The 14,188-nt window shown below is 45.0% G+C and overlaps 1 protein-coding gene and 1 long non-coding RNA gene across 2 annotated transcripts in view; one reads left to right on the top strand and one right to left on the bottom strand.

Annotated features, from left to right (window-relative positions):
• The window catches only part of LOC139280668 (uncharacterized), a 237,155-nt gene that overhangs the window by 164,020 nt on the left and 58,947 nt on the right, over nucleotides 1-14,188 (bottom strand). The window lies entirely within an intron of this gene.
• The window catches only part of ppm1h (protein phosphatase, Mg2+/Mn2+ dependent, 1H), a 198,144-nt gene that overhangs the window by 177,368 nt on the left and 6,588 nt on the right, over nucleotides 1-14,188 (top strand). The window contains exons 8-9 of the mRNA XM_070900271.1: nucleotides 2,720-2,827; nucleotides 7,654-7,805. Of these exons, the coding sequence (XP_070756372.1) occupies nucleotides 2,720-2,827; nucleotides 7,654-7,805 (260 nt within the window). The remainder of the gene's footprint in view (nucleotides 1-2,719; nucleotides 2,828-7,653; nucleotides 7,806-14,188) is intronic.

Genomic DNA, 14,188 nt, shown 5'->3' with positions numbered 1-14,188 from the left:
CCTCAATCAACATCTCAAAAACAGATCATCTGGTCATTATCACATTGCTGTTTGTGGGAGCTTGCTGTGCGTAAATTGGCTGCTGCATTTCCCTTCAAAAGTACTTCATTGGCTGAAAAGCACTTTGAGATGTCCGGTGGTTGTGAAAGGCGCTATATAAATGCATGTCTTTATGTCTCTGTCTGTCTGTCTTTCTATTTTATTTTATTTTCTGTCGATGACGCTGAGCTTGCTTTTCCTACCCAAATCTGTCTTTTTTTTTTAAAACCTCATGTGGTCTATCGAAAAGAAAAAGTGCTCAACGACCATCTGAGTAAAATGCTGCCAGTGCATCGTGAACTGAGATGCTTTCACAGCTCAATTAGCACAACACGTTGGAATTATGGGACTTGTAGTTTTAATGAAGCACGGGGTGTGGTGTTGGGGGCGGGGGATGTGGTCTTGAAAAGGTAACACAGTGCTCGGGCTCCAGAAAAGCCCCATCTCTGGCAAAGCAACCTCAGGAAAGCCAGTCCCGTCACAGAAACTACTCCTCTCTTCGGGCCCGATCTGTATATCTCAGCGGTATAAAAAATGAATGAGAAATTTAAATGGTTATTGAAATTCACATCGTGATGCCAGTTCCATTGTTGGGTAGATATTGGAACTCATTAATATTGAGAGGTTCACTGATGGAACATTTCACATCTTGCAACTGTTCAGAGTGTCCAGTTCAGGATGAGTGCATGCTGCTGTAATACTGGAAGGACACTGGTGATGCACACACGGCGTGTCCAGACTGCTCCAGAGACGTGAGCGTAAAATCTAAGCTGACGTTTCAGTGCTGAGGGAGTGTTGCACCATCGGTGGTGCCGTCTTTCAGATGAGATGTTAAACCGAGGTCCCGTCTGCTCTCTCAGGTGGTTGTAAAAGATCCCATGACACTACTTTGAAGAAGAGCAGGGGCGTTATCCCCGGTGTCCTGGCTAATATTAACCAACATCTCTCATATTTTTAAAAAAGATTATTTGGTCATTATCACATTGTTGTTTGTGGGAGCTTACTGTGCGCAAATTGGCTGCCGTGCTTCCTACATTGCAACAGTAACTACATTTCAAAAAGTACTTCGTTGACTGTAAAGCACTTTGGGACGTCCTGAGGTTGTGAGAGGCGCTATAGAAATGCAAGTCTTTCTTTTACTTACCTTGCATGAAACTGCCTATTTCACTTCACTATTGAAAATCAGTCGTTTTTCTAACATTCAATGTCGTGCAATTAATCTTGTTTTTGAAGGTCCTCAGTAAATTATTTGTTGGTTTACAAGTGACTCGCCTGCATTTTAATACTGAAATTCCTTACTGAGTCACTGCATGTTTACACAACAAGCCATCGTATTATGTAATCAACTTGAAGGCTAATGATTGTGTGAAGAATATGCTTTGGAAAATGCATATCCTGTACTTATAATTGTGAAGATGTAGACACTGCACACTCTGCACTTATACTGTACAAGCATACAAGGGTAAATTTTTACAAAGCGTGCCTCCCAGCGTTGAATCTCACTGGACGAGAGTGCGGATTGGACATTTGAAGAGTTCAGTCATTAAAAGTTGCGATATTGACGATGGGAAGCCACCACAAAACGACACGCTAACCTCCATGCCTGCGCCTCTAATCCAGGCTCCTGGCGAGTGAGGAAGCGGAACCACCCAAAAGTGTGTCACCCACTGTGGTCCGCTCATTCATTCACTTAGATATTGTATAGATGTGCACATCTGTCCTTGAAAGCCACAAGATTATCTCTGAAAAGTTGCCAATTCTTTCTAACCATGAAAGCATTCATAAAGTTTGATTTAGAAGGGAGCCTCATTAGGACCCTGTTCTCTCAATGCATCATGTTTTTCAGTAAGATGTTGAGTAGAGAAGCTCGCTCTTGTCAAGCCCCTCTCGGTTCCACTGTAATCGCCAAGTAGGCGGTTTTGGGGAATGGCCTGGGTTGAACTCAACATGTATGGCGGAACTGTAGCTAGAATTCTCTCTTTCCGTATCTCTGCAACTACTCTTATCTTTCTCGCCTCCTTCTCCTTCTTATACTTGTGTAGTCAATGAACAGTTGAGTAAATTCTGGCATGTGGTGAAATATTCACCATTAAAATATTCACCATTAAAATTGAGGGTGTCCTTGGAGCATTTCCTCTGTCCAGCTGGGGCTTGCTTGCCAGGTCAGAGCTCTGAGTAGAGCGATTGCTTTGGGAGTCTCATATCGGGCATGCGGATGATGTGGCCCGTCCATCGGATCTGAATGAGCGTGGTCAATGTTTCAATGCTGGGGATGTTGGCCTGAGCGAGAACACGTTGCGCCTATCCTGCCATTGGATTTGCAGGATCTTGTAGAGGCAGCATTGGTGGTACTTCTCCAGTGCTTTGAGGTGCCTGCTGTACATAGTCCGTGTCTCTGAAGCCTATAGGCGGGCAGATATCACTACTGCTCTGTAGACCATGAGCTTGGTGCTGGGTTTGAGATCCTGGTCTTCAAACAGTCTCATTTACTTCACTCTTACCGGTCTAGTGCCAGCACTGTGACACAGGCATGCTGGTTTTACAATGTTTTCAATGTGGCACAGGCATATTAGTTAATGCACATTATTAAAAATGTTCTTTAGTTTTTAAAAAGATAGTAGGTTGTCTGTTGATGTGAGAGATGTGTACACTGAGGTACTAAATGTGATTTGTTTGATAGGCACGTGTAATGGCGACTATTGGTGTCACTCGAGGACTTGGAGATCATGATCTGAAGGTTCACGATTCTAATATCCATATAAAGCCCTTTCTCTCGTGCGCTCCTGAGGTAAAGTAACCATCTTGAGTCCACTGTAGCTCAAAGCATCTGCATGTAGTTTCTGATCGGCTTTATGCCAATCTTTGTGTCCTAATCTATCCCTACTACCTACTGTTGATTATAAGGCTGTTGCCAATATTATCCAACTACCAACTGACATCATGTCCTGGATGAACCCAACTTTTCCTGCAGTCCAATGTCAGCAAAAGCCAAGCCATCCTCCTCACGTTCATGTCGGCAACTGTAGGCCTCAGTCTCCACGCCTGGATCCTCTGTTGCTTTAAGTGCTGGGAAGCCATGTCGTTCTGCTTGACCTTGAGCTGACCTTCCCCACATCTGGACACTTGGAAGATGGCAATCATCCACCTCTAAGACTCCCTACACTTCTGACCTTTCAGTGAATAAACCCTAATCAATGACCAAGTCATCTCGAGAATTGATTTCCGGAGTGACGCGCCCTCCTCCAAACTAATACCCGCCAGTCTCCCAGTGGCACTTGCGTCCGCCATAAGCTGTACGAAGCTACATGAACAGTTTGAGGGGTAAAGCCTTGTTACAAACTTACGGCCATCAGGGAATCTTTTTCTACCTGCTGCCAGACCGTAAAACCAGCGTTGCAGGTCCAGCATCGTCACCCGCTTTCCCGATCCACTGATTTCAATGGAAAGTAAAAACGAGCGGTTTCTATACTGGTCACCTCACCCGCAAGGCCAGTTTTCTGGTCCAGTGGTAAGTTGAAAATCACCCCCTTAAATCTCTGTGTATTCTCTAGATTTTTATGCTGTAATGTATTCACAGGTTTGTAGAGCTGTTGCATTGTGAGTGGCTTAGCGAGTCACGTGCTATTCACAAGACTCAATAAAACCCCAGGCAGTTGGGTCTAAGTCATCCACAATGAGGTATGCAGTTTGAGCCTAGTGGATGAACTGGTAATGTGTAGTGTTATTGTTAAACCTTTGTTAATAAACCAACTAGTTCTTAATAGTAATGTGTTGCTATGAATTCTTAAGTAAAGAACTCATGAAGCAAACACATTACAGATACGAATATTAATCTTCCAGCAAATTGAAAATTGGAACCACTAAAGGTTGAAATGGCTGCTCTGACAGTGAGGAGACTGCCATAGTTTACAAACTTCTACTTTCTTTAAGACGGCAATTAAGAAAGAAAATGGCATGTTGGCCTTTATTACAAGAGGATTTGAGTATAAAAGTAAAGACGTCTTACTGCAATTATATAGGGACCTGGTGAGACCACACCTGGGGTATTATGTACAGTTTTGGCCTCCTTACCTAAGGAAGGATATACTTGCCATAGAGGGAGTGCAACAAAGTACACCAGACTGATTACTGGGATGGAGGGATTGTCCTTTGAGATTGAGTAGACTAGGCATATATTCTCGAGTTCAGAAGAATGAGAGGTGATCTCATTGAAACATACAAAATTCTTACAGGGCTTGACAGGGTAGATGCAGGGAGGATGTTTCCCTGGCTGGGGGTCACAGTCTCAGAATAAAGGGTTGGCCATTTAGGACTGAGATGAGGAGAAATGTCTTCACGCAGAGGGTTGTGAATCTGTGGAATTCTCTATCCCAGAGGGCTGAGGAGGCTCAGTCTTTCAGTATATTCAAGACAGAGATACATAGGTTTTTGGATATTAAGGGAATCAAGGGATATGGGGATAGTGCAGGAAAGTGGTGGAGGTAAAAGATCAGCCATGATATTAAATGACGGGGCAGGCTCGAGGGGCCGAACGGCCGACTCCTGCTCCTATTTCAATAAAATGGTATGATCTGTTTGAAAATGAGGATCAATTAAGACACATTGGGTGGGGAGGGGGGGGAAAGGGATTTTCCAATTCTGCCCAAAATGGGCGTGAAGTTGGCGCAGAGATCGGGGCCACCCAGTTGAACCATGTTCGGATTCGGTCGGTGAGCACAGATGACCAAACGGGAGTTTTGCCGCTGCTCACTGATTGAGGGCGGATTGGGAAATGGGCCAGCTCCTGTACTGATCTGGCCGGCAGGTGTGGGGGGTGGGAGGGAGCTGGTGGGTGGGGTCTGGACAGACCGGCAGCAGGCTGCAGTATTTCTGTGGAATCAGGAGGAGCACTCTTGCCCCAACTTGTCCCCTCAAATAAAAGGCAAAGTGGTTTGGGGCCCTTTTAGTGGAGCGGCTACCAGTGAGAAGCCCCTTTAAGGGGTGGCTGGTTAGGCCACTCGGAGCCTGCTACAAATGGATGGAGCGTACGCAGTGCTTGCTCATCCCACTGGTCCTTCCTAATTGCAATCAGGATCCCACTCATTTGCACATTTAAACAGTCTCCCATCTGAAACAGGCTGGCATGCTGTGCACCCCATATGAAGGCCCATATGAAAACTACATTAGGTGGGTGTAATGTATTTTCTCTCTTCGTGCCTTACAGTTATCTATTGACGCATTTTTTTTGACAAACAACATTTCAGAAAGAAAAGATTTGGTCTCGATATGAAATTTCTTTACACTTATGCTTTAATCATTGGTGAGGAGACTATAAAAAGAGTTTCAACAATAATTGTGTGCAAAGTGTTTCTCAGATATAGAATTACACTGAATTTTACAGCACAGAAACAGGACATTCGGCTTAACCAGTCTGTGCCAGTGTTTATGCTCCACACGAGCCTCCTCCCACCCCTCTTCATCTCACCCTATCAACATATCCTTCTATTCCTTTCTCCCTCATGTGCTTATCCAGCTTTCCCTTTAAATGCATCTATGTTATTCACCTCAACTGTTCCCTATGGTAGCGAGTTCCACATTCTCACCACACTCTGGGTACAGACGTTTCTCCCGAATTCCCCATTGGATTTATTACTGACTGTCTTGTATTTATGCCATGGAGCCTCACAGGCCACAGATCCAAGTTTAAAATCCGTGTTCAGTGCAATATTCTTGGAAACTAATCCCAAAACAAATTGAGAAAGTGTTAACAGCAATTTGAATGCAGCTCTTTTGCTTTCTCCTCACTCTGCATCTCACTTTTGCATTGCAAATTATTATTTTTAAAATGTAATGTTTATTCAATTAAGAATTGCACCAGCTTAGAGTAAGATTCAGTGGAACATGTATCTGTTAATAGTGTGTCGGGATACATCGGCATGGCAGCGCTTTTACAGAGCAACTTGCTACTAGTTTACAATCCAATCCTGCAGTTAATCTATGTACATTCTAAGCAAAAACAGTTTTGAATTATACATTTGATTTACTGCATTGGGTGTATACTTATTACGCATATTTTCATATGCAAATGAGTGCCGAATGTTGACTAAAGTTGCGTTTGGGGGAATGAATTCCGTAATTCAGTTTTAGCTAGTCTCAACTCTCACCCCAGCACTGTAAAGTCACTGAAGACTGCGAGCATAAAAATATTAAATGATTGATGTGAGTGGCCCCGCCATTTCATAACATTTCATTTTAGTTCTCTTGTTCTGGCTTCTGCATAATCATCCTGGGGAATCGGTGTCAGCATTCACGGCATGACGTACTAGAATTGTACCGTCTCACGACTGAGCCTTGCACCCTGACTCTCTCCTTTCTGTCTATATGGAGCACATAAAACATCGCCTTTGTGGCTTTTTAATGTGGAGTTTGCATTTCACTAAAGATTCCTTGCATATGTAAATCAATGCAAAATGAGGCATTTCACAATATATTCAAAAAAATAAACCGGACGCTCCTTTGAAGCAACAATCCGGTCTGTGCTTGGTCGAGCTTGTCGGTTTTTAAGCAAATGTTGCTGACCTTAAACTCCTCACTCAGATGCAGATAAAGAACATTTTCCGTTTGCCGCACGGTGCATACCCCTGGACCAGTAACCTCTGTGAATCAAGGGAGATAAATGGACTCTGTGAATATTGAGAGAATCATGCTTTCTTAATGAGGATCCTGCCATATTTGCATATGCAAATGAGCACGTTTAATTAATAAATAGCTTTGCCGTGCTGCTTACTTACAAACACAAGTACAGTCACATTTTGGTCACAAATTTTGCATTCTACTATTCATAGCTGTGGTAGGATCTAATACTTAATTAACAAGCATGTAAGGATTGTTTTGTCAGTTTAAAACAATGGGATACAGTATGCATCGGTGTAGCTTTTACTTATGTGACTTATATAACATGTAAGTATAAGGTTGTGACTTCTGCACAAGGCTTTACAGCAGCTGTGCTTATTAGAATTTTCCCCATCTTCCCTCCTCCAAGTAATTCAATTCAGGAGTAGAAATCTGTAAAGGAGAGATGGGCCTACCTTGCATGGTTTATGAGCTGTGGAGATGAGACAGAGATAGAATGTCAAGGTGTTGCCATGGGAACGTTAACTGCCTGATTTCCATATTGAGTCCAATCAAATGCTGATGACCTGAAAGAAGGTTTGCTGTAAGTTGGCGGGGCCTAAATCAAAGAGCTCGGTATTGCATCTTCAGGCCTGCAGCCTAACCGCTGGTGACAGGTGACAACATTATTGGTGAAAGAGAAATGAGAATAATGCACATTGCGGGGAAAAAACAGCATTTATATTTGCAATACTTTCCGACACAAAAGAAGAATGAGATCACAGCATTCTGCCACTGAAAGCATGCTTGTAATTTTATTTGTTCCGGCATTTGTCGTTTATTGTTGTTCACTGTTATTTTGATTTTTACGGTCATGGGATTCTTTAAAAGGACTGTTGTTGAGAATAATTGACAGTGGGAGAATTGGTTTCCTGCGCGGGTATGAAAAGCATTGAGCTGCTTTTGAAAATCCTTTTTTTTTTAAATAAAGTAAAATGTTTCATTCAATTGATTTGTGTCTAGGTGCGAGTTTACGATGCCTCGGAGCACGATCATGAAGCAGATGATGTCCTGATTCTGGCCACTGACGGACTGTGGGACGTCCTGTCCAATAAAGAAGTGTCCGAGGCCATTACAAGCTTTCTCTCCAACTGTGACCCCGACGATCCGCACAGGTCTGGACCGGCTTTTTATCGGTTTTTAAATGAATGAACTCCGCCAGTCAATAATCCAGAACATGGGCACGGACAGCACAGCCTGTAATGCAAATGATTTTTGTAGAAACAATAACAACAACTCGTATTTATATAGCGCCTTTAACGTAGTGAAACGTCCCAAGGTGCTTCACAGGAGTATTAGATTTTTTCTTTTAATTGACACCGAGTCACATTAGTAGAAATTAGCACAGGTAACCAAAAGCTTGGTCAAAGAGGTAGATTTTAAGGAGCGTCTTCAAGGAGGAAAGAGGTAGCGAGCCGGAGAGGTTTAGGGAGGGAGTACCAGAGCTTGGGGCTAAGGCAATAGAAGGCACGGCCACCGATAGTTGAGCGATTAGCGATGCTCAAGAGGGCAGAATTAGAGGAGCGCAGACATCTCGGAAGGGTTGTGGGGCTGGAGGAGATTACAGAGATAGGGGGAGGGGTGAGGCCATGGAAGGATTTGAAAATAAGGATGAGAATTTTGAAACACTGAAGTGGTGAATTTTAACTGAATATTGTCCCTCGGAATCGAGGAAGACTTTCTTCCACTCCTAAAGTGAGTCCTTTGGTGGCTGAACAGTCCAATGCGAGAGCCACAGACCCTGTCACAGGTGGGACAGACATTCGTCGGGGACGGGGGGAGGGGGGGGGGCGGGGAGGGGTGGGACTGATTTACCACATGCTCCTTCCGCAGCCTGCGCCTGACCTCTTCACGCTCGCAGCGTTGAGATTCGAAGAGCTCAACGCCCTCTCGGATGCACTTTCTCCACCTTGGGCGGTCTTCGGCCAGGGACTCCCAGGTGATGTTGCACTTTACCAGGGAGGCTTGAGGGTGTCCTTGTAACGTTTCTGCTGCCCACCTTTGGCTCGTTTGCCGTGAAGGAGCTCCACATATGAGCAATTGCTTAGGGAGCCTCGTGTCTGACATGCGAACTATGTGGCCTGCCCAGTGAAGCTGATCGAGTGTGGTCAGTGCTTCAATGCTGGGGATGTTAGCCTGGGCAAGGACACTGATGTTGGTACACCTATCCTCCCAGGGGATTTGCAGGATCTTGCGGAGACATCGTTGGTGATATATCTCCAGCGATTTGGTGTCTTCTGTACATTGTCCATGCCTCTGATCCATACAGGAGGGTGGGTATTACTACAGCCCTGTAGACCATGAGCTTGGTGGTAGATTTGAGGGCCTGGTCTTCGAACACTATCTTCCTCAGGCAGCCAAAGACTGCACTGGCGCACTGGAGGCAATGTTGGATCTCCGCATCAATGTCTGCCTTTTGTTGATAAAGGGCTCCCGAGGTATGGGAAATGGCCCACGTTGTCAAGGGCCGTGCCGTGAATCTTGATGACTTGGGGGGGGGGGGGGGGGGGGAGCAGTGTTGTGCGGCTAGGACAGGCTGGTGGAGGATCTTTGTCTTACGGACGTTAAGCGTAAGGCCCATGCTTTCATATGCCTCGGTAAATACATTGACTAACCCCAGTGCCCTGTTCACTCCCCACATTTTCCTCTGCTTCAAATATTTATCCAGTTTACCCTTTAAAGTCTGTCTCAGCTATTGTGTGTCAATGCATGTAATGCTCTTGACAGCCCTCTACATAAAGAGATTTCTCCTAACTCCTCTCCTCACTCTCAATGGAGTTTCACATTTCTGACTCTTCATCAATGACTCCCCAAATCAGAGGCTATTGGCTCCATCAAATCCCCTCTTAATTTTGAAAATATCCATTTAATCTCTGTCTTCTCTGCTCCAACTTAAGTAGTCCCAGTGTATTCTGTCTCTCCTCATAACTACAGTTTCTCACTCTGGTAAATCTATACTGTACCCTCTAGACTTTAATATCCACACTGATGCCTGGTGGTGGAATTTGACTATTGGATGCCTGACCAATGGAGTACACCGGATGGTTGACTCTCAACCTTTCCACGGTCTGTGATTTGTCAGACTGCTTGTGCAACATCCAGTTCTGGATGAGCAGAAATTTCCTCCGACGAAATATTGGGAAGACCGAAGCCATTGTCTTCGGTTCCCGCCACAAATTCCGTTCCCCAACCACCGACTCCATCCCTCTCCCTGGCAACTGTCTGAGAATGAACCAGACTGTTCACCATCTTGGTGTCGTACTTGATCCCGAGATGAGCTTCCGACCGCATAATCGGCTCCATCAACAAGACTGCCTACTTTCACCTCCGCGACATCGCCCATCACTGCCCCTGCCTCAGCTCATCCACTGCTGAAACCCTCAGCCATGCCCATCTTTGTTACTTCCATACAACTATTTCAACATTCTCCTGGTCAGCCTCCCATCTTCCACTCTCCACAAACTGAAGCTCATTCAAAACTCTGCTACCTTTCAAAAAGCCATATGGGCACGATGAGACAAATGTTCACTTTCTGTGCAGTAAGATCCTTTGATTCAATGACTAGTGAGTCTTTGCAAAAGAAAATACACAGAATACATTTGAATTCTGTAATAATTAGTGTAATAACGTACCTGCCCTTGCCTTGTAAAGATTCTCTCCCTTTTGTTGAAGGTACATTTCCTGTCGTGAAATGTCCTTGTGGTTTCATGCTGTGGTAACAGATTGGCGGTATTGCCCCAGCATCACCCTTTCCGTTATGACAAGGGGAGATCACACGGCTTCAAAGGAGAAGAGTGCGGCAAGGCACAGAGTTAAGAACGTGACGTCATTGGGAAAAATGTGGTTTCTTTCAGGACTCTAAGGCATTGTAGTTTCAGAAGGATCAAAAAAAATGTCAACTCTTTTATTATATATGAAAGCAGCATATACAGGACACTCCTGTATTTGAGGAGAGCTGCAAGATAATCTGTTGCCACCATTCACACGAGAATGCACCGGTCATTTTTAATTTCTTCCCATGATCACCATTCACCTGTAGTTTTTAATTACAAGCATGGTCACAATCTGTTCACCTGTGTGATTGCATTATAGTGAGTAAAATTAACCTTAATCAACGTAATTATGATAGATTTAAACATGTAATAAAGTAGCAGATGGTCAGTGATAAATGACTGAAGTATAAATTCCAGAGTTGCTTAAAGTGGAAGCCTTGCTGTCAGCTAGCCTTCGGGACAAGTGTAGTTTTTACATACAATCATTTTGCACAAATAACCTTCAGAAGATTTGCTCATCGGAGGATGCAGCAGTAATTGTAACGAGGAGGGGGGAAAAATCCTAAAATGTAAAGCATTTGAAGTAAATTGAGGATAAAATTAAATATACCTGTTATAGGAAGTGCAACAAATATATTCAACTCCTCATCTCCACCCCTGCCGCAACCCCCTTACAATCAGCATGCGAGAATATGATTTTACTTAACAAGATTTTGGCAGATAGGCCCACTCGGCTGCCTGTGTCCTAACTCACACCAAGTCCTGTTCACCCATCACCCCTGTGCTCACTGACCTACATTGGCTCCCGGTTAAGCAACGCCTCGATTTCAAAATTCTCATTCTTGTTTTCAAATCCCTCCATGGCCTCATCCCTCTCTATCTCTGTAATCTCCATTAGCCCACAACCATCCCAAGATGTCTACGCTCCTCTAATTTTGGCCTCTGATCCCTGATTATAATCGCTCAACCATTGGTGGCTATGCCTACTGTTGCCTAGGCCCCAAGCTCTGGAACTCCCTGCCTAAACCTCTCCTCCTCTCTCTCTCTCTCTCTCTCTTTCCTCCTTCAAGATGCTCCTTAAAACATACCTCTTTGACCAAGCCCTGCCCTAATTTCTACTTCTGCGGCTCAGTGTCAAATTTTTAAAGTCAGAATACTCCTGTGAAGCGCCTTGGGATGTTTCACTACATTAAATACAAGTTGTTGTTGTTGTTAATATCAGCATTAAAAAATATTGGCCTGGAGTTTCCGCTAGGTCTGTTGGTTTTTGCAATGCAATTCACCTGAAATTGGCCAAACCAGCGCAAAAGATCGAGGAATTTCAAGCGCAAATTATGTTCAGCACTAGCTGAGTTTCTGCGATCTTTTGCACTGATTTAAAAAGCATCACGCTGGAAGCTGCCCCCCCCCCCACAAAACTGGCCACGCCCCCAGATTGAATTAATCGCCATGGCGAGCTTCTGCTAATGGCGCCCATTTGCGGGCCTTCGAGGAGGCTCCAAAAATTAAGCTGCTTTTTTTTAGGTGCACGGGCACTAATAGGCACCTCTTTAAATATGTCTCTGAGCCATATATAGTAGACACCTCAAAGCGCTGGAGAAATACCACCAGCGATGCCTCCACAAGATCCTGCAAATCTCCTGGGAGGATAGACGCATGAACGTCAGCGTTCTTGATCTGACCAACATCCCCAGCATCGAAGCACTGACCGCACTCGACCAGCTCCGTTGGACGGGCCACAAGATCCGCATGCCCAACACAAGACTCCCAAAGCAAGCACTCTACTCGGAACTCCTACACAGGAAGCGAGCCCCAGGTGGGCAGAGGAAACGTTTCAAGGACACCCTCAAAGCCTCCTTGATAAAGTGCAACATCCCCACTGACACCTGGGAATCCCTGGCCCAAGACCACCCTAAGTGGAGGAAGAGCCGTCCGGGAGGGCGCTGAGCATCTAGAGTCTCATCCGCGAGAGCATGCAGAAACCAAATGCAGACAGTGGAAGGAGCGTGCAGCAAACCAGGCTCCCCATCCACCCTTTCCTTCAACGATTGTCTGTCCCACCTGTGACAGAAACTGCAATTCCTATTTTGGACTGTACAGTCACCTGAGAACTCACTTTTAGAGTGGAAGCAAGTCTTCCTCGATTTTGAGGGACTACCTATGATGATTAAATATGTTTTTAATTTACGAAGAAACTACTATACACCAATATAACTAGTAAATTGTTCTGCATAGTTTTTGAAAGTCATTTTCACTGATTTGAAATCGGGTTACTCACAGCTGCCGTCCCTTGTTCAGGGCCCGGTGCCCGGGGAGGCTGTGGGCCTTTATTCAGGGCCGAGGGCCACGGGAGGCTGTGGGCCATTGTTCAGGGCCCAGGGCCACGGGAGGGTGTGGGCCTTTGTTGCCCTTGTTGGACACAAGGCTCTTTGTTCCAAGTGTGCGGCGATTTTGAGATGGGCGACTGGGTGATGTCATCAAAACCCTGGTCGCCGTTTTGGAGCGTGGGCAGGAACATCGGCGGGGCCTAGGTACAGAGGAGTGGGAAGGTTGGGGCGGATGAGCGGCGAAAGATTGTGGCGGATGAGGGCACGGGGCCCAGAAGAGCCGAGGGCCCAGGGGCAGCACGGGCCAGCCCACACTGCGCTATGTGTGCGCGCTGGGTCCATGCAGCAGAGCTGGTCTCCAGTCGTCTTGGTTAATCCTTGCCACTGGACCAAGACCTAGCTCTGTCAAGCCAGTGTGGTAGCTGGTGTACAACGGCCACCACACGTTAACAAAATTCATGCACAGGCATCTTCCACCCCCTCAATTGGAGTTCAGGACTGGAACATCGGGTCCTTGTGAACTCATGGAAGCAAGTTATTCTCGTTTGAGGGACCGTCTATGATGATGACTCACAGGTGGAGGACTAGACACTCTGATTTTCTTTTAAATGCTTATTTTGTTTGTGATTAAACCCAATTTTCAGCTGTATTAATGGAACTGCACCAGGTTACTAATCTTAAATATAATCAAGAAATATTTTTTAATGCAAAATAATTTTTTTAATTACGTTCTGAATTACTGCCCGATTGTGCTGGTCCAGGGCAGATTTTATGTTCGGTGATATGCAAATATGTTTGAGTGGAAACTTGAGCAAAAGAAAAACACTTTTCAAAACGGGCACAATTTTGAGCACAATTTGCAGCCTGTACCTCAATGGCGCCCAAAGCGGAAACTCTTGGCCAGAGTTGAATCCATATTTTCCACAATACAAATATTTATTAGAAATGAAAGTTGACTCGGCTTTACTTACCCCCGAGGCCGGTCGGCACCCTCAGTGACACGTGAGGATGGGTCGCAGTATGAGCGGACAGACTGTCCAGGTCCGAGTTAATTTGATTGACGAGTTTGATTGGAAGTTTTTTAAATATATAAATCGGAATTAAGAAGGGACCCGTGTCCATAGACTTGACTCCCGAACTGCGTGCCATCCCTAGTCATATTTCATTACTGGTTGGATCCATGCTTAGCGCACAAGCTCAATAAGTACAAATGTTGCTTTACAAGGATTCCTTTAAGGTCGAGACAGCATTAAACTTTATTATAAAATAAAGCCCTTCCTCTGTGTGTAGTGATAATGCTGTGTGTCAGCGCAGGACTGTGTGTGGGGTGGGTTTAATGGTCGTGTGCAGCTGTACACGGGACAGAATCACAGTACCGTTGCAGTGGGTTCTCCATTA

This window comes from Pristiophorus japonicus, chromosome 15 (assembly GCF_044704955.1).
Source record: "Pristiophorus japonicus isolate sPriJap1 chromosome 15, sPriJap1.hap1, whole genome shotgun sequence".
NCBI classification, from domain to species: domain Eukaryota; kingdom Metazoa; phylum Chordata; class Chondrichthyes; family Pristiophoridae; genus Pristiophorus; species Pristiophorus japonicus.
The sequence above is the reverse complement of the archived record's forward strand: the minus strand, read 5'-3'. Positions and strand labels throughout refer to the sequence as shown.